The 23,498-nt window shown below is 30.4% G+C and overlaps 1 protein-coding gene across 1 annotated transcript in view; it reads left to right on the forward strand.

Moving 5' to 3' along the window:
• The window catches only part of LOC107448607 (uncharacterized), a 32,249-nt gene extending 12,027 nt beyond the window's left edge, over positions 1 to 20,222 (forward strand). The window contains exons 2-7 of the mRNA XM_087153276.1: positions 8,854 to 9,856; positions 9,893 to 10,009; positions 11,376 to 11,671; positions 13,462 to 14,159; positions 15,019 to 15,273; positions 16,783 to 20,222. Coding sequence (XP_087009402.1) covers positions 8,854 to 9,856; positions 9,893 to 10,009; positions 11,376 to 11,671; positions 13,462 to 14,159; positions 15,019 to 15,273; positions 16,783 to 16,990 — 2,577 coding nt within the window. The 3' untranslated portion in view covers positions 16,991 to 20,222. The remainder of the gene's footprint in view (positions 1 to 8,853; positions 9,857 to 9,892; positions 10,010 to 11,375; positions 11,672 to 13,461; positions 14,160 to 15,018; positions 15,274 to 16,782) is intronic.
• The last annotated feature ends 3,276 nt before the right edge of the window (positions 20,223 to 23,498 follow it).

Raw genomic sequence — 23,498 nt, forward strand, 5'->3', positions numbered from 1 at the left:
TATTCACTTTACCCAACAATTAATTTCAAACAAATTACATCTCTCTCCTTAAATTTCCCCCAAAGAAATCCAACTCCATCAAATCCCTGTACAAATTTTCCTGTTGAGATTCTCATCTGTGAGAATAAGGAAACATTCTTGTCAGCACACGTAGACCCCCTGCTTCTAATATACGATTTCATAATCTCAATTATCTTAAGAAATTCATGCTGGATAACCTTCGTGATTTTTGTTCATGTTGTACCATTATGGTGATAAACCTTGGCAACCAAATCCCAGTACTATCAAATGTATGCCAAGGCCTACTAGTTAGAGTAATATATTTTCATTTTTTCAGCCAATATTTGGAATGCGCTATAATCAATCACGGTTTTTCTACATTGCTTTAATCACAAGATGTTCCGCCAAAGTTATGTAAACATTTTTTTTAATGCGTTTCGTGATTTATACTTTCTTTAACTTACAACTATAGCGTTAAAAGCGTAGGCGGAAGTTTAGCGTATTTAGTTACTGAAGGTTTTTAGAAAACTTGGTATAAAAAATTCGAATGATCGAGATTGCAATCAAAGATGAAATTTCAATACTCTTGTATGTAATACCTCCTTTTGTTTGATAAACTGGTGATCATTGAGAAAGGAGATATCTTTAAAAATGTTTTGGAAAGATCATATTGACAATACCTTCTAAAGAAACAAAATTAGCAATAATTTGTGAGTTACTTGAAGAAACTAATTTTTAGCTTTCAGAAGATTACACCAAAAAAAAAAATATTAGACAAAATCAAAATAATTAAATTTAAAAGAATGATTGTAATGATAAATAATTTCCATTAAGTATTTTGTCAAAAACTGTCATAAAATTAATCTAGAGATATTTTTTTACTAAACTTTGGATTTATTAGAGCTACAGTTTTAAAAATGTTATCTCTGAGGTAACAAACTGAAATTTAAAATTGAAATTAAAATTCAAATTTAAATATAAACGTAAAATTGAAATTTAAGACTGAAATTTGAAATTAAATCATCATTTTAAAACTTTAAATTAAAATTTAAAATTTAAATTTAAAATTTAAAATTAGAATTTAAAATTAAAATTTAAAATTAAAATTTAAAATTAAAATTTGAAATTTAAAATTAAAATTTAAAATTGAAATTTAAAATTTAAAATTTAAAATTTAAAATTTAAAATTTGAAATTAAAATTAGAAATTAAAATTAGAATTAAAATTTGGAATTAAAATTTGGAATTAAAATTTGGAATTAAAATTTGGAATTGAAATTTGGAATTGAAATTTGGAATTGAAATTTGGAATTGAAATTTAAAATTGAAATTGATAAAAAATTTCGAACAGGAATCGGTAGTAAAGTTAAAAGGTTCTGAAAATTCATAAAAATACTTCTAATGCAATTAGAATTAAAGAGAATATTATTTTAAAAGTGTTAGAATTCTATATGATGAAGTGAAAATTGCGAAATGCGATTTCAGATCGAAAAAAGTAAAATTACTCCTTTTAATCAAAACGGTTAGTAAAATTAGTTTAATTTCATATAAAATGCAACAAGATAATTTGAGATGAAGCATCGTTAAATTTATTTTTTAAGAAATTTTATATACTATCACGACTATTCTTTTAGATCATTATAAAGTAGATAACTTGCTATTTTCTCCTGCTCATTTCTTTTGCATGAGATGGACGAAATCGACTGAGTAGTTTCATTTTTAGTTTAGAGGAAATTTAAGCAGTTTCAAATTTATCAATTTTATTTTAATAGCTGAAGCGTAGAACAATAACTATTGTGAAGTTTGATAAATTGAATGAATTTGCATGTACTCAAGTGCGTGTACACTCTATTATTCATGAATTTAGTAACGAAACAGAATAATAAAAGAAAGAACGATACAGAATGATACAGAATAATGACAGAACAATAATTGGCAATGATTAGAAGTTTAATTTTACTGCATTAGCACAATAACTTTACTGAAATCATGAAATTATTATTAGACTTGTGTTCAGATGTTGTGTTACTGTTATCAGGTCTTTCCCTAATCAATTTTGCTCAAAATTTAAATTAGAAAAAAATGTATAACAAATTTTAAAAAAAAAGAAATGTTCAAACATTTATATCGTGTTTGCCTTTCTTAAAAAAATTTATGAAAATTCATTTATGTATTTTAACAATAAGAAAATGAGCGATTGTGATTAGATCGATTTTAGATTAATTCACAGATTTCAAAGAAAAAAGAAGCAAGTGATAACATTTAAAATTTAATTTTTAAATCTTAATGTATATCAATCGATGCAATTGTAATACGAATTACCATAAAATTATATTAAAAAATAAACATACATTACAATCTTAAGCAGAATTCAATCTGACTTACTTTAATTTGTAGTGTAACCAATATGAGGTAATTAATACACAAAAATTGTTGAATGCAAAATTGACTATTACTCTATACCTTCACGTGTTTTTGATCATCATAACTACCTCGTCAATTCTTCTTGACGTTGCTTTTACGACTGGTTTATTTGGCAATATTATCTCATGACTCTTAGTTCTGCCATTAAACAGCTGAAAGGGTCTTAGACAAACCAGAAAACAGAACACTCTGAAGCTTGAGGGTCGCAGGTTCGATTCCCAACGTAACCTGGAGTGTCTTCTCACTGCATGAGATCCGTATATGCGATTACGCGTCAATAGGATTCGCGCTTGCGCGACCGATTCGTCTTGCATGCTAAACATTCGCACGTGGGTCAAAGGTAATCGCATGTAGTTTCAAAGCTCCCTTAATGATGTCCTTCTGCAATTTATACTATTATAACTGATTATGAGCTGTGGAAACACACAAGCTTGTAAATTTATCGAAGGATATAGATAGGAAAACAATTCTGAAGCAGAACTGGCTGACTACCTGAGTTTCAACTAAGGCCCGAGTTAGAGTTCTGAAGTTAATGAAAAATCCTAATGCTTGCAAGTGAATAGAACACTATCAAAATTTAAAATTATGTAAAATTACAAAATAATTGTATTTTAATTTTATTTACTTAACAAATTTTCTAATGAAATGGAATTAAATAATGCATAGATAAGTAAGCAAACAAGCAATTTTCCTGGTCAATGCAATAAAAACTAATTTCGAGTTTAATTCAAGAGTAAAAAATAAATAAATAAATCAACCAAACGCTTGGTGACATTATCGATAAAATTTATTCGAAATGAGTGAGAAAACATAGTTTTCGTACATGATGTAGTTTTAGAACAATCTTTAAATGCAATCCTTAATTCAAGAGTAAAAAAGAAATGAATGAATCAACCAAACGCTTGATGACACTATCGATAAAATTTGTTAGAAATAAGTGAGAAAACATAGTTTTCATCTATGATGTAGTTTTAGAATAATCTTTAAAAAAGAATTTATAAGTAGTAAATTGCAGTTTTCTTCTTTTCATATCAAAAGACTAATATATGCTTAATGAGATAATTAGTGTAACAGCTTAAAATTCTAAATTTTAAGGCTCTTATCTTAGCTAATAACATTATTTTCCTCCAAACAGTGAATAACAGTCTAAGGAGTAAAGCTAACACTAATGGTAAGAAAAAAGGAATGTTTTGATAATTTTTCTGGGAGACATTTGAATAAATCAAAGCTCTCAAAGACTTAATGAACTGTTATTTTTTTTCTTCAAAAGCTATAAAAAACAATATGGCGGCTGTATATCTTTTTTTCAAAAGTTATATAGTTGACCTGTAACAACTGCGAATTCAAGTTAGGATAAAAGACAATTTTTTTTCAAATATGCATAAAAATAGCTTCAGAAATATATACGATATTTTTTGGTGTGTCGAGTTTTGCAAAATGTACGCGCTTTAATTTAAATCTAAACCCAAAAATCGCATAAAAGTGTAGTTCACAATGATGTAATGACTTGAAACAATCCTGCCTATTTTTAAAAAGCGTGTAATTTTACACATATGTAGTTCAAACTTGAAGTTAATCGGTGATGCTGACTTCAGCGATTAATTTCAAATTGCGATTTGATTGAGCTATGAGGCCTGCCGACTTCGAAAAATGTTGATTCGAGAAAAACGCGTTTGAAATTCTCTGAAATGCACAGTGAGAGAGACTGCACTAAAATTCAAAGTTTTATTATTTAGATGACTTAGATATTTTGCTTGCTCATAAACATTTAAGCATATTATCTAATGTATTACTTTAATTTATTTTAATAATTTAATTTTTAAGAAAATTGTGCATTTTAGGAAAAAAAAAAGCGATTTTTCTAAACTTCTAGTGAGGATGGAAGTAGAATCTTTACTCGATTGTCGTTGTACTTTTCAATCATATTTTTCAATCATTTACATAAAATAGCAAACAGTCAAAATTATCAAATATTAAAGAGGATGTATAGTTAAAATTTAATATCTTCAAGAACTTTTCGATCGCTTTCTTTCAAATTTTGCATTTTGCCATGGAAAATTGCATTTTTTGAAAATGATGCAAAAATTTGTAAGTCTTACAATGCAAAATCTTTTCGATTATTAATAAATAAAAAAGTGAAAAATAATAAATAATTATTAAAAATTACTTTTACACAGAAACATCTTTTGTTAAGAGAATTTTGTAAATGTGATTAAAAGATTTTCAATTCGCTTAAAACGTTTTTGAAAGATGGTGTAAAATTAACATTAAGGAGTTCTATAGGAAACGAATTTTCCCAGATACCTCCCATATTTTTAGGGTCAAAAATCCGAATAGATCTAAAAAATGTTTATTACTTACGTTATTCAAAAAAGGTACGTTTTGTGTCAGATTTCATAGCATGAGATATCATCTGAACTTATTAATTAGCATATGTAAGTTAAGTCCTTAGGAATTGAGTCTTAATACGTCGAAATCTTATCATTAGATCAAAAGTTATTCAGCGTGCTCACTTTTTTTTTGCACACTGTACGAGAACCTTTTTTTTTTTTAATTCAACAACATAATAATCGCCCTTGAACCTCACATTTAACGGTTTTTGCTTTTTTTTAGAATAAATTAATATTCCTCAAAAACACGATAAAATAACTTGAATGGCAAGTTTTAAAATTCAATAGCAACTTCTGTGAGGTATCTTAATTCTCATAAATCTAGTTCAGTGATTTTTCGCGACCCTGACCTTAAGGGTTCACCAGTAGTTGAAAATTAAACGGACTCCCAAGCCAAGGTAAAATCGAGTAATTCCAGATAAAAATAAAGATAGCACACGACCTTCAAATTTATTTATCTCTTTTTAAAATTTAAATATGCATTAATAAGAATTGTTTTATATTTAAGTCGTATCAAAGATTAACATCACAAATAAACTTCTTTTATTTGTGAGAGTTGAATAGAGAATTGAGATGATAAAGAATTTTATCAAAGAACAAATGAGATTAAATTATCGTGAGAATATATAAGGATCCAATTGAAAGAGAATTTCGTTTTCTTAGGTTTATAATCTTAGATCTATGTCTTTGAAATACTAGTTATATCTGGTCGTTTTTAATTTTTAGCCACTTAAATTATCAATTATTTAAAAAAAATTTAATCAATTTTTTGAATTTATCCATTATTTAAAAAAATTATTTATTGCATGAAAAAATTGCAAAGCTTTATAAACTAAAATTATTTTTGAGTTTTGTTTATTTGGTTGTGCTGAATGCTTAATTCTATGGGTGAATAATCGAAACTGGCTATATTGCACCAAACGCAATTTACATAATTTTTGTCAATTGAGTTAAATTTGATTGTATGGAGTTTTATTAAAGGAAGTGACATTAAATTCGAGTAGGAATACAATGAAAATCCAGATATAAGAAATTTCATTTTATTTGTGCTTATTCCTATATCCAAACATTTGAAACTTGCCTTGAAACATTTGAAACGTTCGTTTTAAATGCTTTTGTCATTTTACTTATTTAATTGCTCAAAAAATTTAGAACTATAAAAAAATTTGCAAAACTTATTAAAATTAAATTTTGAGTTTCATTTTGAAGAAAGCAAAATTCTCTAACAGAATGATCGAAAGTGGCTATACTGCAGCAAAAGCAATTTACACAATTTTCGTTAATTTGTAAATTTGAGCTTGTTTGTATGAAGTTTTGTTAAAGGAAGCATGTTACGGACATTTTTCTTATTTAATTACTTCAAGAATTTCGAAATATAAGAAAAGTGAAATTTAATAAAATTATTGAGTTACATTTAGTTTGTTAGTTTAATGTAAAATTTAATGGTAGAAGTATAGAATGTGGCTATATGAATGAAGCTGCACCAAATATAATTTATTATAATCCAAATATAATTAATTATAAATATTATATAATATAATTTTGTTCATTGAGAGAAATTTGGCTGTTAAACTTAGTTGCTAAATTTGGTTGCATAATTTGGCTGTTAATAGTTGAATTTCATTAGAATTAATGAAACAAAATTTTTATGTGAATATAATGAAGACACATTTAAAAATAATGTTTTCGTTTTTTGTATTATATATCTATTTATTTGAAATCTTCATAATTTACGCTCGTTTTTAAAGTTTCTTTCAGCTACTTGTTTAATTAGATTAAGAATTTAAAAATCTGAGGAAGTAAGTAAAAATATAAAAATAAATATGTGAAAATATAAAAAAGTATGTAAAAATATGTAAAAAACTATTATTTTTAATTTTTAAGGAAGTAAGTAAAAGTATAAAAATAAATATGTAAAAATATAAAAAGTTTGTAAAAGTATGTAAAAAAACTATTATTTTCGATATTTTCATTAAGTTGGTTCGTTCAATGCAAGTTTAATGTAAAAAAAAGAAAAAAAAAAGACGAAAGTTGTTATCCGGAACAAAACACAATTTATCTAATTTCTATTAATTTATTGAAATTTGACGATAAAGGAATTTATTTAGAAAACTGAAACTGAGTACTCCTAATAAATTAGAATTCCAACTATTGAAATCTTTAATTGAAGAGTCAATTAAAAGAAATTTTTTTTTCTTATATTTACTTTCTTACATTTATTTAATTGAAATCTTTTGCTTTTGAATATATGTAATTTTTGCTCATTTTTAATTTGTTAGCCAATTCAGTGTTTTGAAAAATATTAAATATGTATAAAACAAATTTGCAAAACTAAATACAAATATTTTCGAGTTATAATTGATTGGTTGATAAAATGTAAATTTTAATGGCAAAAGAGTCAAAAGTGGCTAAAAAACACAGAGTGCAATTTATAAAAATTTGGTTAATTGAGTGAAATTTCAGGATGTGCAGTTTTATTAGAAAAATTCTAATTGAATTATCATGAGAATATTATGAAGATCGATTAAATAGAAAATTTGCTTTTGTTATATTCATCTTTTTATATCTATTTATTCGAAACTTTCTTAGTTAAAGTTCTATTCTAATATTTTAGCCTCTAAATTATCTAATTATTTTAATATTTTTGAAAACTTAAAGAAATATATAAATCCAAATAAAAGCGTTTCTTGTTACATTTGATAATCACGATACTTATTTTAGGTATGGAACTCTTAATCTTCATAGGTTTCTAGTCATTTTACACATGTACTCTGCGCTGAAAAAAACCTAATTAATTTAATAATTTTTCATCAAAAGATTGGATTTTAACGTATTAGAAATTAATCTTAAATGTTACTACCACATAACAGTACTAGTACATAAGTAAATGTATTAGTAAATAAAAGAACTGTTTTTATTGTTTAGTCTAGTTTACAACGGCTTCCTAAAACTGAATGCACAATTTTTGCCAGAATAAACACCATTTAATAAATTATTTTATTTTTTTCTTCTTAAAAAGTATCTCAAAACCTAATAAAAATGTAAAAATATCTAAGTACTCAAATTTTGAAATTTTGGAAACTCCATCACACACCACTTAAATGTATTTCATAATGAGTGATGATATTCTTTACAGAAATAATGGTGATTATTACATTTTACTGCATATTTTTTTAGAAACTTTTTTTTTCTTGCGGAGGAGAATAAATTTGAAAGTGTTTTCAAACCAATGAATACAAATGTCTAAAAAAAAACTCTTAAGTTTGTATAATCGAAAAAAAATGAAAAGGTTGTCGTTTGTGCCATACGACATCGAGGAAAAAGAGGCTTTTTAGAAGAAATACTGTACAATTATCATTTTGTTTACTATCGCTTTGGAGAAAAAATTTCAGTTCACAAATTGCTAATTTACAGACCTTTTTTTGAATTTCAGTGAATTCCCTTGTTCTTCTCCAAAAATGTACTTTTCTATTTCATCTTTAAAGTACTCTAATCTTTTACAAATTTCAGTTTGAGGTGAACAAAATGATTGCGAAATCATGACAAAAAAGCACTTAATAAAAAAGAAAAACTGCAAAATAATTAAACTTGATTCTTTGAAATAAATGCTGAAACATTACGCAATAAGTGATTTTAGTGAGAACCAATACTTTTATTAAAAAAGTTGGTTAGTAAACCACTTGTGATTCGCTTCGCGTAGATAAGTGAAACACGCCTGTTATATATGTTCATAAGTTATACGATTAAATTGGTACGGAAATTTCAAATAAACATATATTTTTAAACTACTCATAATTAAAATAAAAGTATTCAGATTATCAATGTTCGTAATGAATAAGTTAAAAATCTATAAAAAAAATTATGGAAAATAAAGTAGTATAAAAAGTTTAACGTCTAAATTACTTGCTTCCATGGCATGGTGGACTCAACTCTAAAACAATTTACCGCCAGGTCGTGTAATTGTATCATTTCGTGTAATTTTATTTTTGATGTTTTATTTATTTTCATCGCTAATACAGACACATTTTTTATTATTTCAGAAATGGACTGCGATTATCTTTCTGATCTCAATTTTCTGCAGTGCAATTCCCTCTGGCGGGGAAGAGATCTTCAGAGATAAACGCGCAGTCAAAGGTGGTAGAAAAACTGGATCAGGATCAACTAACATTGGAACAAGTAATGATTTTGGAGGACATGATCATAATGGTGAATGGTGGAAAGAGTGGTGGCAAAAATATATAGGTGAAGTTACAGATCCCACGGTTCGGCCGTTAATTTTTCCTACAGATGAATATGGAAATAGAGTTCCATGCCCTTGTCTTTTGCCTGGAACTCCTCCACAACCACCCGTTAGGCCACCGCCTACTCAACCTCCTGCACGGCCTCCTCCACCACCCCCACCTCCACCAACGCAAAGGCCTGTCAGACCACCTCCCCCACCCCCACCAACGCAAAGGCCTGTCAGACCACCTCCCCCACCCCCACCTACTCAAAGACCCGTCAGACCACCTCCCCCACCCCCACCTACGCAGAGGCCAGTCAGACCACCTCCCCCACCCCCTCCAACGCAGAGGCCAGTCAGACCCCCTCCCCCACCCCCTCCAACACAGAGGCCAGTCAGACCACCTCCCCCACCCCCTCCAACGCAGAGGCCAGTCAGACCACCTCCCCCACCCCCTCCAACACAGAGGCCAGTCAGACCACCTCCCCCACCACCGCCTACTCAAAGGCCAGTCAGACCACCTCCCCCACCACCGCCTACTCAAAGGCCAGTCAGACCACCTCCCCCACCACCGCCTACTCAAAGGCCAGTCAGACCACCTCCCCCACCACCGCCTACTCAAAGGCCAGTCAGACCACCTCCTCCACCCCCACCAACACAAAGGCCAGTCAGACCACCTCCCCCACCCCCACCTACTCAAAGACCTGTCAGACCACCTCCCCCACCCCCACCTACTCAAAGACCTGTCAGACCACCTCCCCCACCTACTCAAAGGCCTGTCAGACCACCACCCCCACCTACTCAAAGACCTGTCAGACCACCTCCCCCACCCCCACCCACGCAAAGACCAGTCAGACCACCTCCTCCACCACCACCACCACCCACACAAAGACCAGTCAGACCTCCTCCTCCACCAACACAAAGGCCTGTCAGACCACCTCCTCCACCTCCACCTCCACCTACAAGACCACCAGGTAATAAAATTCAACATAGCAGTTATTTCAAATATTTAATAACTTTAGCATTTTTAAGAATAAAATTGCTTACTGTTGCTTAATTCACGTGATGTAAATTAGTATTTTCAATGTTTTTTTTATATTGAAGAATCCATTTTTTGCGGACGCGAAAAAGGGTAACCATGCTTAAAATATTCAAATTGCTTCTGAACTTGTTTGTTCAAAACTAGATATGCCTGCTACTCGTTTGTATTTTACTGTAGATTTTGTTTTTATATTTAATGCGGTATAAAAATTTCTAAATTCATAATTGATTTTAATTTTAACAAAATTAATTTAAATTGATTTTCTTTATTGTAGATTTTTCTTTATTGCAGATATTTCCTTCAATTGTTTTATTCTTTTTGTAGATAATTTAACTTAATCACAAATTTTTATCATGTTGGTACCTCGTTAGGCAACGCATGCATTTGAAATGATTTCATAAAACCAAACATTACACTTCAGTAATTTGAATTAATAATTAAACATATTTTTCGGAATCTTTAAATAATTAGATTCGAATCCATGAATCTTTTCAGGTTAATGGATTTATACAAATTTAGTTGAATAAGTGATCCAAATTATTTGATATAAAGACTATTTGAAAACGATTAACACATTTTATTCTAGCCAGTGGACAGTAATTATCTCATACGATTAACGGATTTTAGCAAAATGGTTTATAAACGATTTAACTCACTGATTCAAATCCGCGTTCTCAAAACAAACTGTAATGGTGCACTATCTGATTCGTTTCTCTGACTAAAATAAACTAATGTAATTTAACAGGGAAATCATTTGATTAAATTTAATTTTTAAAATCAGTTTGAAATGGATCAATAAAGTTTAGAGAATCATCAAATTATATTCAACAGATTATAGTTTCTTTAGACGAATAAAAGGATGCTACTCAACTGATTCTTATCATTGACTGGATTAAGTTGACTTGGTGATCAGGCCAATAATTAATTTAAATAAGGATTCTAATCAGTTTCAAAATGGATTAATAGAGTGTAATCGCATCAATGAAAAATAATCATTCGGTTCGTATCACTGACTCCAAATAATTCGTGAAATACTAAAAATCAAATAAATTATTATCAGTAATTTATTTGATTTTTCAATAAATCATATAAATATATCATATTATCAATAAATTAAAATCATTGTTAAATCTTAGTCATTGTAACAGAGAATGAAATAACAAATAACAATGTAACAGAATATGAAGGTGCTAAAAATATTTTTTTATTTATTTTCTGATGTATTTTTGTTCGTAACTCCCTCTCTTCTTTTTTTAAACGAAAAAGAATAATGATAATCATTCGGCACATTTATGTAGGCAAACAACCACCACCACCAGTAAGACCACCTGGTAAACAGCCTCCACCACCGGTAACAAGGCCGACGCCTCCACCCCAAGTACGTCCACCACCGCCTCCACCTCCAGTTAGACCACCTCCACCACCACCACCACCCGTCAGACCACCACCACCCGTTAGACCTCCACCAGGTACAAGACCACCTCCACCAGTCAGGCCTCCACCAACACAACCACCAGTTAGACCACCTCCACCTCCTCCACCACCAGTCACAAGACCACCTCCACCAGTAAGGCCTCCACCAACGAAACCACCGGTAATGTTAAAAGCTTTTTAGTCGAAATTATCGAAGTTCTAAATTTTTACTATTACGAAGTTATTATTTAACATGGTAAAATAAAAATTTATTTACTATTATGATAAAAGGCTTTTGACATTATATGATTAGAGTTTTTAAATGAATGATTGAGCACCAGGTCAATTTATTTTACTCTCTAAAATGTATTACTTCATACAAGACTTTGTTTTGTTTACTAATAGCGACTTAGATTTTATTTATTAAGAACATTGTGCTACGCTACTGAACTTCGATATTGGAATGATGTAAATCTTGGAAATCTTCTCAAAAATAAAACACAAGAACAAGACCACTTGGAATGTACCCCCAAAGCACCCATGGTATGTCCCCCCAAAGCACTGACCTGGAGGCTCCCTAGTCCAAGGTTTTAATAGACAGGAACAAACTATTCTTTCCCGTTTTCGAAGTGGTCACCTTAAATCAATGAAATTTTCGGAGGGATACAAGAACTTTGAAATTTGTACCAACTGTTCTTCATATCAGGCTTCGCCTCACCGAATCCTCGCGTGCCTGAGGCTCACCAAACAGGATTTAGCAGATGATCCATTGACGGTGTTGGATTTTTTGAGGGTGCATAACGTCATGGACCTGATCTAGCACTGCTGACCAAAGGGGGTGTGCAACAACAACAACATGAAGTAAATAGAATATAATCATCAAGATCACCGACAATGAAAATGATATAAGAACGCGTGAATGGGTTGTTTGCTTCGTGAAATACTTGATCTTAATTTGGATGATGTGTGTTTAAACACGAGCTACATTTCACGAAACAATTGGTAATTTCTCGAAATGTTCGAAGATCACTTAAATATTTTAACTAATTAAGATCAGGAAGTCAGGACGTGCTTAAAACCGTAAGTTTTTAAACCGCAACTTTTGAATATATGCCAGTTGACTCTTGTTTCAATGTAAAAATTTGCACTACCATTGCAGTTAAGAGAAAGGTTATTCTAGTCAAATTATCATAAAAATGCTCTTAAATATTATATGCTACTATAATTGCAACTGCATCGTAAAATGCAATTGGTAGGTCTGCTCAATTTACAGATTAATTTTTCATTTTTAAACATTTAAATAATACGTTATCCAAGCCTTAAGACAACGACATTCTAAAGGAGAGAGCAAAAAGCTAAAAGAATACGGAAAGCGTGGATAATTAGATTCCCAATAGCATGGGTACATTAAGAGATATCTTAAAGTAATTGGTGCGTGCATGCTAAATTGCAAATTTGTGAGAATTAGAAATCAAAATTTTTGCTTCGTTTGTGTTTTTCCCATTTTCCACTAACACAAGTTTCTTTTGTCTTCTATTTGAACTGTACTCGTATGCTTCATTCATGAATAAATATCTTATTAAAATAAAAGCAACGAAGATAAATACAGAACAGTTGTCTTGGTTTAATATCAAGACATTTTTAAATCTGTTTAACAAATGACGTGCATTATATTAGTTACATTTTCCTTAGTGTTCGAATAATTGATAATATTATTTAACATATTTTGATCTACTTGTATTTTGAAAATACATGTTAGGTTTCAGTTCGAAGCTTCAAGGCTTTTTTTTTGGTGCAATCGAGAGGCTATTACGATTCACCGAGTAAGAAAATCATTTTAGTGTAGTATTTTAATGTAAAATATTACAGAAAGGAATGTAGAAGCAAAATCACTCATCAGTTTCTTCGATAATTTAATATTTTATGCATCGTTACGTTAAGAAAAATTCAAACGTATTTGCATTTTTTTAGGTAAGACCTCCTCCTCCACCACCACCTGTGACTCGACCTCCTCCTCCTGTTAGACCTCCCCCAACTAGGCCTCCATTGAGACCACCCCCACCTCCACCACCTCCAGTAACTCGACCACCTCCTCCAGTTAGACCGCCTCCAGTACAACCACCGGTAAGACCACCACCACCTCCTCCACCAGTAACTAGACCACCACCACCAGTAAGACCCCCACCAGTAACTAGACCACCACCAGTAAGACCCCCACCTACAAGACCACCACTTAGACCACCTCCACCCCCACCACCACCGGTAACTAGACCACCTCCACCAGTTAGACCACCACCAACTCAGCCACCAGTTAGACCTCCCCCGACACAGCCACCTGTCAGGCCTCCACCCATTCAACCACCTGTTAGGCCTCCGACACAGCCTCCTGCCAGGCCACCACCAACAAGACCGCCACCAGTCAGGCCTCCTCCAACACAGCCACCAATAAGGCCACCAACACAACCACCTGTGAGACCTCCAATTAGGCCACCACCACCCACATCCAGACCTGGAAGACCCCCTACTGGTGGAACTGGTGATGAAGATTGTGTGTCTGAAGGACCACCCGTTAAAGTTCCCAGACCTGATCGACCACAACCCGATGGATCAATGCCACCATGTGCACTAAGTGGCAGAAACTTTTGCATACTTACAGATGACTATCCAGCGTAAGTAATGAAAAGCATCTTCTTTTTTCTCTTTTTTATATTTAAGAAACACAGCTAAGCTACGAAACAAAATAGTCACCAAACCGTTATAAGTGTCCTGTTTTCAAAGTAAACACAATTTCGTAATTTTTCAGAAATAATAATTTATTTATTTTCAATAATGTTATATTAACCAAAAGTTTAACTAAATAAATAAGAAATAGAATAGAAAAAAATTATGGATTCTACAATAAACTTCAATTATAATTAGGAAAAAATATTTAAATACTTTTAAAGAACCCGTGTTTTGATATAAAATTACCGTAAAAAAAAAAGACTTGGATATCAGAAGAAAAATTTACAACAGAAGATTACCATGGAAAAGGGCAACAGGCGCATCTTTATATATAAAATACGGATGTTTTTGCAAAGTTATTTAGAATTAATGTAATATTTTCTGAATTTTTATACTAGACTGTAAAAAAAATTGTTGATTTAACAACTCTCTCACACAACTCTTAACATTTGTTTCAAATAGTGTAAAAGTTAAAGAGAAAATAAAAGTTCACGGTTCACGGGAAAGTAAATCGGAAATTCTACAAATCGGGCGAATTGTTGCATAGAGTATGCTTCACTTCGTCACGTGAGCGAAAAGAATACCAATGAAAAATTATAGTAAATGTCGTAGTTTCTACTTCTCGAAAGCTATATATCATCGGTACGAGATTTTATCCTAGCGATATTTGATATGAGATTTGTATGAGATATCAAATTTTAAATCAATGGTTTCTTCAACTTTGCGGTTTGTAAAATGCATCTTGAAATGTGAAATATCTTGAAAAGAATGTGCAATAATATCGAATTATTCCTACTTTTTCAGAGACTTTGTAAATCGCGTGGTGGACAAGAGTATGACGAAAGTAAGAATTATGTACGAAGAATTACAAACCGTCGGAGATCCTGAACTTTTCAAGAACCAATATGGTGACAGTGCAGCTGCTCGTGGTAGCTTCGCTTGCGAGACACAGGCCAATATAATGAGGCCAGGCTGGGCACAGGAGAGTGTAACTGGAGACTGGATGGTTATCATCAACACTGACCTCTTCCCACAGAAAGTTCGAACAGAAAGTTGCTCGTAAGTAACATCTTTTTTTTCTATCGAATTTTAGACACTAACAGCACTGTTGCATTGTATGATTCGTAGTTGGGATGGAACTTTTTAAGCATTCCAATGCGACATTTATTAGAATAACGCAAAGAATTGCATAAAAAAAAGTTTTTCAAATGTAAATTTAGTTTCCAAAATCAATTGTATTTTTTTAAAGTACACTTAAAAAAAGGATGGTCAAAACTGGTTGAATATGGTAAAATTGATCATGTTTCTGGCTTTATAAAAACACCGAAAAGGTCGGTATTTCTTACCAAGGAGCTTTGGTAATGATTTTTCTAAAATTAACAGTTTAATATGTAATAATAAAATTTAGTAAATGGGGAAAAGCCTCGCTATTTTATCATGAAACTTTAGAGCATAGTATAAAAACATTTTATTCGGTTAAATTCACTTTTCAATTTTATATTTTTTACTTAATGTGCGGTGAGGAGAATTATAATTTCGAAAACCAGAAGTTACGGTGAAGCGTTACCATATGAACGGAAAATTTTCCAAATAAATGTTTTAAATACGTATATTTTGGTTTTCAATAACAAAATTTATGGCTTCTTTACAAAAAATTTCATTACCATACATAACGGTATTTTATTAGAGTTTTTTTTCTTCATATGGCATAAAAGGGTCCAAAAAGCAGTTATGGCCACTTGAGTCGTGGGAAATTGGCTTACAAAATACTTTTTCTTAAAAATCTGGAACAGTCCTAATCTCGTTTAGGATTGGTGAGATAAAGACAGCTTCCCTTAATTTTGACAATAATATAAACCAGTAAATTTGTAAGATTTATTTTTATCTCTTACCCAAAGCGGATTTTAATTATTGATAAATGTAAAAGTCATAGCTATCCATTTAGAGCATAAGATGACTTTATTTCTTATGGTTCATCTTCACTAAAACTTCGATTTAATTTTTTTCTTTCCCGAAAGAAGTTAAATAATAATAAAAAACTATTTTAAATATTCGGTAAACTTTTTAAACATTCAATATTTAATAATGATGAACAATATCACGACTTTTAACTCTTTCATCGCGATGGACGAAATAACTCGTATTCCAGAAATTCTCGTTGTGCTCTATTGTTGTAGTAGTGAATATGGTTATTGATACTGAGTATATAAGATTATACTGAGGTGTATTGAGGTAACTACACCTCAGTATATAGAAATAAATGTAGCGAGTTATCCAAAAACGCACTTACCTCTTGTCTATTTTCAAATTTCAAAACATATACATAAAATATGATGTATTTCAAGCTGCAAATTACAACTTTAAATATCTATTTAAATTTTGTCAGAACTTGAAATACCGCTTGATTTTGTTTAGGAAGTCGTCGTACTTACAACCGTTTTGCATTTCTTTCGTTTGATTTAACAGGCTTATTATCAAATATTCTAACCTCAAGATTTTTATTTACCGAATTATATATCTTGTTGCCAACCATAAACATACAAATGATAACGTTTTCTTTTTCCACAGGAGACCAAACGAGCCTTGTTCTTTTATATCACCATACTATGATTCTACTTGCCAACAAAGATACAGTCTTCACAGGTTGCTTGCTGTTTATCCACATGACCCTAACCGTAGTCCAGTAGTGGCTCTATTCAAGTTCCCAGCTGGTTGTTCTTGCAGAGTAGATCCAATAAGAAAAAATGACATAGAACAAAGGAAAATCAAACGATAATCATTGAACTGCAAACGATTTGTGAATCAAAGAACTGTGATGTACATAAAACTCAATATTCGGAAAACATTTTATTTTTAACTGCATTGTTTTTGCCAAAATGGCCAACCTCTGTATAACGGACACTCGTACTCGGTTATGTTCCTCATATAGAGTGTTAGCTAGTGTTGTCGAAGCGTTCAAGAAACGTTTCAGTCGATGTAAATATTAGTCATATCACGAAACAATACGGTTGAGATCGAAAAGTCATTTGGGATATTTGTAATTAGAATTAATGTTGCCAAACTGCAAAAGATAATGAACATTATATCAAATTTAAAAAGAACCGATTAGATACTCTTTTACTTTTTAAATTGAAAATGCATTAAGAAAAACACCACCTGCTTTCATATCTGAAAATTCAATTGCAATTTTTAAATTCATGTAACTGTTCTGCTAAACTTTCGCCTTTTGTTTATTTGAAACCCATATAAAATTGAGAAAAAAGCTTTTTCTTTAAATTGTAATTTAATTTGATATTCTTGTTTAACATGCAGGCTGCTTTGTAATTACCATTCTAACTATATAATTTTAGAGTTCTTGACAAAAATTAATGCAAAATATATATGTTAGAGGTCCCAAATTAATGAAGAGAAGAAAAAGCAAGAATAATTTTTAAATATGAGGTATCACGATTGAGTAAGGTCAGATTGACGACATTAAAACCAGTTTAATTGCTAGATAAAACATGGGGTTGTTTATAACCGTAGTTTCTTCCGGCACTCAAACAAGTTTTGAGGATATTAATCGCGTCATTCTGAACTTCCACTGAAGCGGTTCCTCAGACGAACTTTTTGCTTTTTCATCCATATTTTAATTTGAGATCACTAATGTGCATGTTTTCTTAATCATTTTTCACAAGGACTCTAAAAATATGATTAATGATTACGAAACGCACTTTGTTTAATATTTTTGATCTCGTGATTCGTGAATTTAAAATAGTTTCAGTTCAAGTAATTCATAATATAATGCATTCAAACATTTATTTAGAAATTTAAAGGGCCTCTAAATCTTTTTATTTAAATAGAGCTAATCATTTAAACATAAAACATAAAGCTCAATGAACCAGAAATTTTTATTAATAATTTGTTCAAAATTAATTTTTTTAATATTTTCGGAATTTTTTTCTAGCACTAATTCAGTCTCAAATGTCTAAAAAAAACTTAAATTACAAAGTAAAGTTATTTAAAAATAAAAATTACTAAATTTTTAAGATTAAAATTCAAATTAATAAAATAATTTTTAGCTAAACAAACTAAAAATAATTTTTGAAATTCAAAGTATTTTATGTTCTCAAATTCAAAAATTTATTAAAGTATTATCCTAATCTCAATATTATTATTTATTGTCCCAATTATATCCAATATAATAATGTTTAATAGTTGAAGTTTTGAGCTAAATATTTATTTAAAAGTTTAAATAATATTCAAATTTTTTTCTTTTAATAGATTCAGTTATTTAAAATAAAATATCATGCTTGATACTAAACATAAAATAAATCCCCAATTGTTCTAAACTGAAATTCTATTTTATAAGATCATACTATGTCAGACATTGTTGCGAAATTTATACAATATAACAATGACTAAATAAATAAATTCACAAAAATTGAAATATCATTTTTCAATATTAAAATTTTTTGAAAAAAATTGAAACGTCTATCTGGGTTTATTATAGTATTATTTATTAAATATAATAAAAATCGGGCTTTGGTAAGTTTTAAAGCATTTAAAACCGATTAAATTTTAAAGGCGTTAACATTTCAGACAGCAATTAGTGATATAAATGACACCTTAAGATAGAATAAAACAATGATAACGTGAAAAAGTAAAAAAAAAATCTTTAAAACTGTGATTTATTACCATAAAAACCCTTTAGCAGACTTAAATACATCGTAATTGTTTCTGGAGGCAATCACGGAATAAAGTGTTCCGATTATGTTTACTTAATCGCTTCCCAGAGAAATCGTTTTCTCTTAGAAGTAATAGCGATCTTTTATTGTTTCAACCAAATTTGTGGAAATGAATAACAGGGTGGAGTTGTTCATAATCCTTAAAACAAAAAAAACCTTTTCAATAGAACAGCTTTTAATCTCTCGAAAATAATTTATGGACTATAAACTTGCAGTTATAAGTACAATATCGTATGATTTTTGCAGCTTACAAAGGCACTATTTAAACTTTTTAAATTTTTTTATGATTTGAAATACTTTATGGGTTACATACTGCAATTACGTAAGTTCAAAATTTTAAAAAAAATGGTTGAAAACTCTTTTACAATGCTGTGAAATATTTCAGCTATACATTCTAAAATTACAAGTGGTCAAATTTGAAAAATGATTAAAAAAGAAATTTCTCTATTGTGTAAAATAATTTAGCTATACATACTTCAATTATGCGTTTTCAAAACTTAAAAATGGTTAAAATTACTATATAATGATGCGAAAATTTTGTACATACTTCAATTATGTGAGTGCAAAATTTAAATGCGGTTCAAAGAAAAAAAAATTTACAATGTTGTGAAAGCAATCAGATATACATATTTCGATTAAGTGAGTTCAAAATTTAATAACGGTTCAGAAAAAAAATATTTTACAAAGCTATGATATCTTTCAGATATACATATTTTAATCAAGTGAATTCAAAATTTAATAAAGATTAAAAAAAAAAACTATTTTAATAGGCTGTAAATCTTTTAAATCAAATATGATATGAATCTACTTATTTATATAAGTGCTTTCAAAATTTAATAATAATTCAAAAAAAAAAAAAACTTTTTTGTTCAGTTGTGATTTTTTTTGGTTTGCGTATTTCACATAAGTGTGTTTAAAATTTAATAACGTTGTAAAGAAAAACTATTTTACTGAGCTATAAAATCTTTCAGATATACATATTTCAATTAAGTGCATTCAAAATTTAAAAACTGTTCAAAGAAAAACTATTGAATATGCTGTGAAATACCACAGCCATACAAACTTCAATTAGTTTTGCACAAAATTTAAAAGTTCTTCATAGAAAAATTCATATTTTACGTCTTTCATGGCAAAGTTTCGCCATTTATTCTAGAATAAGTTGGTTCTATGTGTGATCTATTCTCTTAGTTTTATGTTGAGTTGTTCTAAGTATTTGATAATATTCTTTGTATGAATTGATTTTTTACTGATGATTTTGTATAATAAATTTTTAATTGTTAATGCTGCCGACTCTTATTTACTTAAATTTTTGTAGCTTCATAAATATGGAATAAATACTTTTCAAAACTATTTTTCTTCTGAAAGACTAAAACTATTACAGAATATGTAATTAACAGAATTGTAACAAGAATTTACTGAAGAATTTCGGAATATAAGCTATAACTCTGAATTAATGATTTATAGATCTACAGTCTGTCTAGAATTAACAATTTTAAATAAGATCGAGAGCAGGGATAGCTTCGTCGGTAGGGCGCTGGGCCCATGTCCGAGAGTTCGTGGGTTCGAACTCCACCGGCCGAAGACTCCCCGTGTAGTAAAGTGACTGATACATGTTAAATCTGTTGAGTCACAAAAGTCCTCCATGTTCCCATAACAAATCAATACCTCTGGGGGTACTGGATTGGAGATCGATCGTTCTCTGATTCTGGTCAAAATTACGATCTGTGGATGTATGAATGGGTTCGCCCTATAAACGGGTTTGCAGGAAGTCGAATTTCTGGCCATAGATGGTGCCACTGGAAAACAAAAACAATCGCACCCCTTCTGCCTAAACAAGCATACGTCAACAACAACAGCTGATGAGATGGAAATTTAGATAATAATTTAATGAAAATATTTTAAAATAATGCAAAAAATATAATATATGCAAAAAACTTTAGATATGCTCCAACATTTTTACGAAATTTATCACTAAATTGGGATATAAGTTTTAGAATATCTAAAATTAGAGAATAGTTTAATGAACGCACTTACGGATGTTGAGTATATTTATACATAATTTTACACGCGAAACGGCATTCTTAAAAATAAAATAACACGTATTCTTAAAAAAATTACAAATAAGTGTGGGAAAAAATGGCTTATTTATCCAAAGGAAAAATATGAAATAAACTTTAAAAAAAATTAATTTTTGAACTATATTACTAATAGTTTCCTTATAGGTATTCAATTCTAATAAGAGTTTAAAAAAATTTTAATTAAAATTTCTCATATTAGAGAGCATTGATCCTTACATATATTTTTTTAAATGTAAGGAACAAAGGGTGGTGGTTTTGCTATTTTGTAATTTTAAAATAAAGTCCATTGCTAATTACTGAAATACAGTACATTACTAAAAAAAATGTGTTAGATTATTGAAATTGAAATTTGTACTAGAATATAAAAAACAAAGGAAGTAGTTGGAATGGGTCGGCTTAGCTCGGTTGTTAAACCGTTGGGCGTGTGTCCAAAAGGGCGTGAGTTCGATCCCCGTGAAGTAAAAGGAGACTGCTTCTCGTTAAGTCTGTCAGGTCACAAATTCCTCCATGTTCCCATTACAAGTCATACCTATGCGGGTACTGAATCGGAGATTGATCGCTCTCTGGTTTAGGTCAAAATTAAAATCTGTGGACGAATGTATGAAAACGTCTGCCCTATAAACGGACTGTAACGTATGTGAGTGGCAGAAGGCGAATTCTCGGCCATAGATGGCACCACTGGAAAACAAGAAGAAACGCTCCCCTTTTGCCTTATCGGCATACGGCAATAACAACATAAGCTAAAAAAAATTGTTCATATGCAAAAGCTTATAAATAATTGATTTTATAAATTAAATAAATTTCAGAGATGAATGACTGTTTCTCTTAGATCTACATAACTGCAAATCGGAAAAGTTATTATTTGAAAAATTACTATCGGAAAAATTATTATTTGAAAAATTATAATTTGAAAAATTATTATTTGAAAAATTATTATTTGAAAAATTATTATTTATCACCAATTTTGAAAGATTCATGATGCTTATTTTTAAATAGTGATACAATTAAATTTACTATTTTTTTGATTAAATTTGCTTCAAATAAAAGCTTTAATTTTAAGCTATTATGATTCTCAAGTTAGTCAAGTCATAAGGAAAAACTAGGAGATTTTGCGCATTATTGAACCAAAATTTAAAAGGAATTGAATAATTATTTTTTTGTTACATATCCATGAATATTGCCAACTACATTTTTTTTTATGGTTTTTCATTTCTTTTTTTGTTGCTGCGATTTAATTTAAAATAAAACTGTAAGAAAAACAAAAATTTCTCTTTTTTGTAATCATTGTTATAGAATTGATATAATTGAGCACAAGAGTAGGTGAGATTCTTATATTTAAAACTGAAGTTTTATTAGAAATAGTATGTGCACTTACATTTTTTGGCTCCAAGGTTTTTGTAAATAATTATTATTGTATTGAGAATGAATATTTTAATCTACTGACTACAGAAAAAAAGGAGTTTTAAGAAGAATCAAAGAATTTCAATTATAAAAAGAGGAATCAGAAAAATTAATTTAGCTGCAATAGATTTCATTTTATTTTATAACCACAGTTGAACCGCCAACCCAATTTTGGGTTTACGACTACTAATGTTCAACTACGTAGCCTTGTAATTTTGAACCAATTCGGAAGACAAGGAAACTCCTGGAGTCATAACAAGCCATACCTCTAGAGGTATGACTTGTTATGGGAACATGGAGGACTTTGTGACTCCACAGCTTTAAAGTACATCAGTCACCATTTACAACATGGTCAGTCTTCGGCCGGCGGGGATCGAACCCACGACCTCTTGAACATGGGCCCACTGCCCAACCAATCAGGCTATTCCACCTCGGCTGTAATAGTTTGAGGATCATTTAATTGTTGCAATGCTTTTATGAGTGTCTATTTTGGATGCTCGAACATTGCGTATCTTCTATAAGAAACAATGCGCCACCACTATTATGTAGCAGGCACGCGAAACTTCCATGTTTAGTAAAACTGATTGCTCGGCATTTGTTTTTAAAAATGGCCGTTTTTAGAAAAAATTGATCCCGTACTCATCGCTATTCCCGGTTGAATATTATTGAATATTATTAAATGAAATTATTTACTTTTAAAATGTTTTCTATTACTTTTATTCGGGAGAAATTTAGAAGAAGAGTTATAATACAGCATTTACCTTTCGAAAAAAAAACATGCAAAAAAAAAAAAAACATGCAAAAACAAACTAGCCGTGTTTTATCCTGGATACTCGTACCAATTAACAGGCTCGTTCTAGCAGACCAGTACCGCGATTGTGCAGATGCACCCGAATCACAGCCAGGACACTGTACTTCTTCACCGACCCACTCCTTGAGTCTTCTTTTCAACCACGCTATCTCTCCTAGCTTCACCTCAATAAATTACTTTTAAAACAATCCAGAGATTTAGAAACATTCTTTGAATTTTTCCATTATTTATTTGAAAGTCCCATACTTTTCTGAAAAAATATTTCAG

The sequence above is a fragment of the Parasteatoda tepidariorum genome, chromosome 10 (genome assembly GCF_982258835.1).
Source record: "Parasteatoda tepidariorum strain Cologne lab strain chromosome 10, Ptep-v5.0, whole genome shotgun sequence".
Classification (NCBI taxonomy): Eukaryota; Metazoa; Arthropoda; class Arachnida; order Araneae; family Theridiidae; genus Parasteatoda; species Parasteatoda tepidariorum.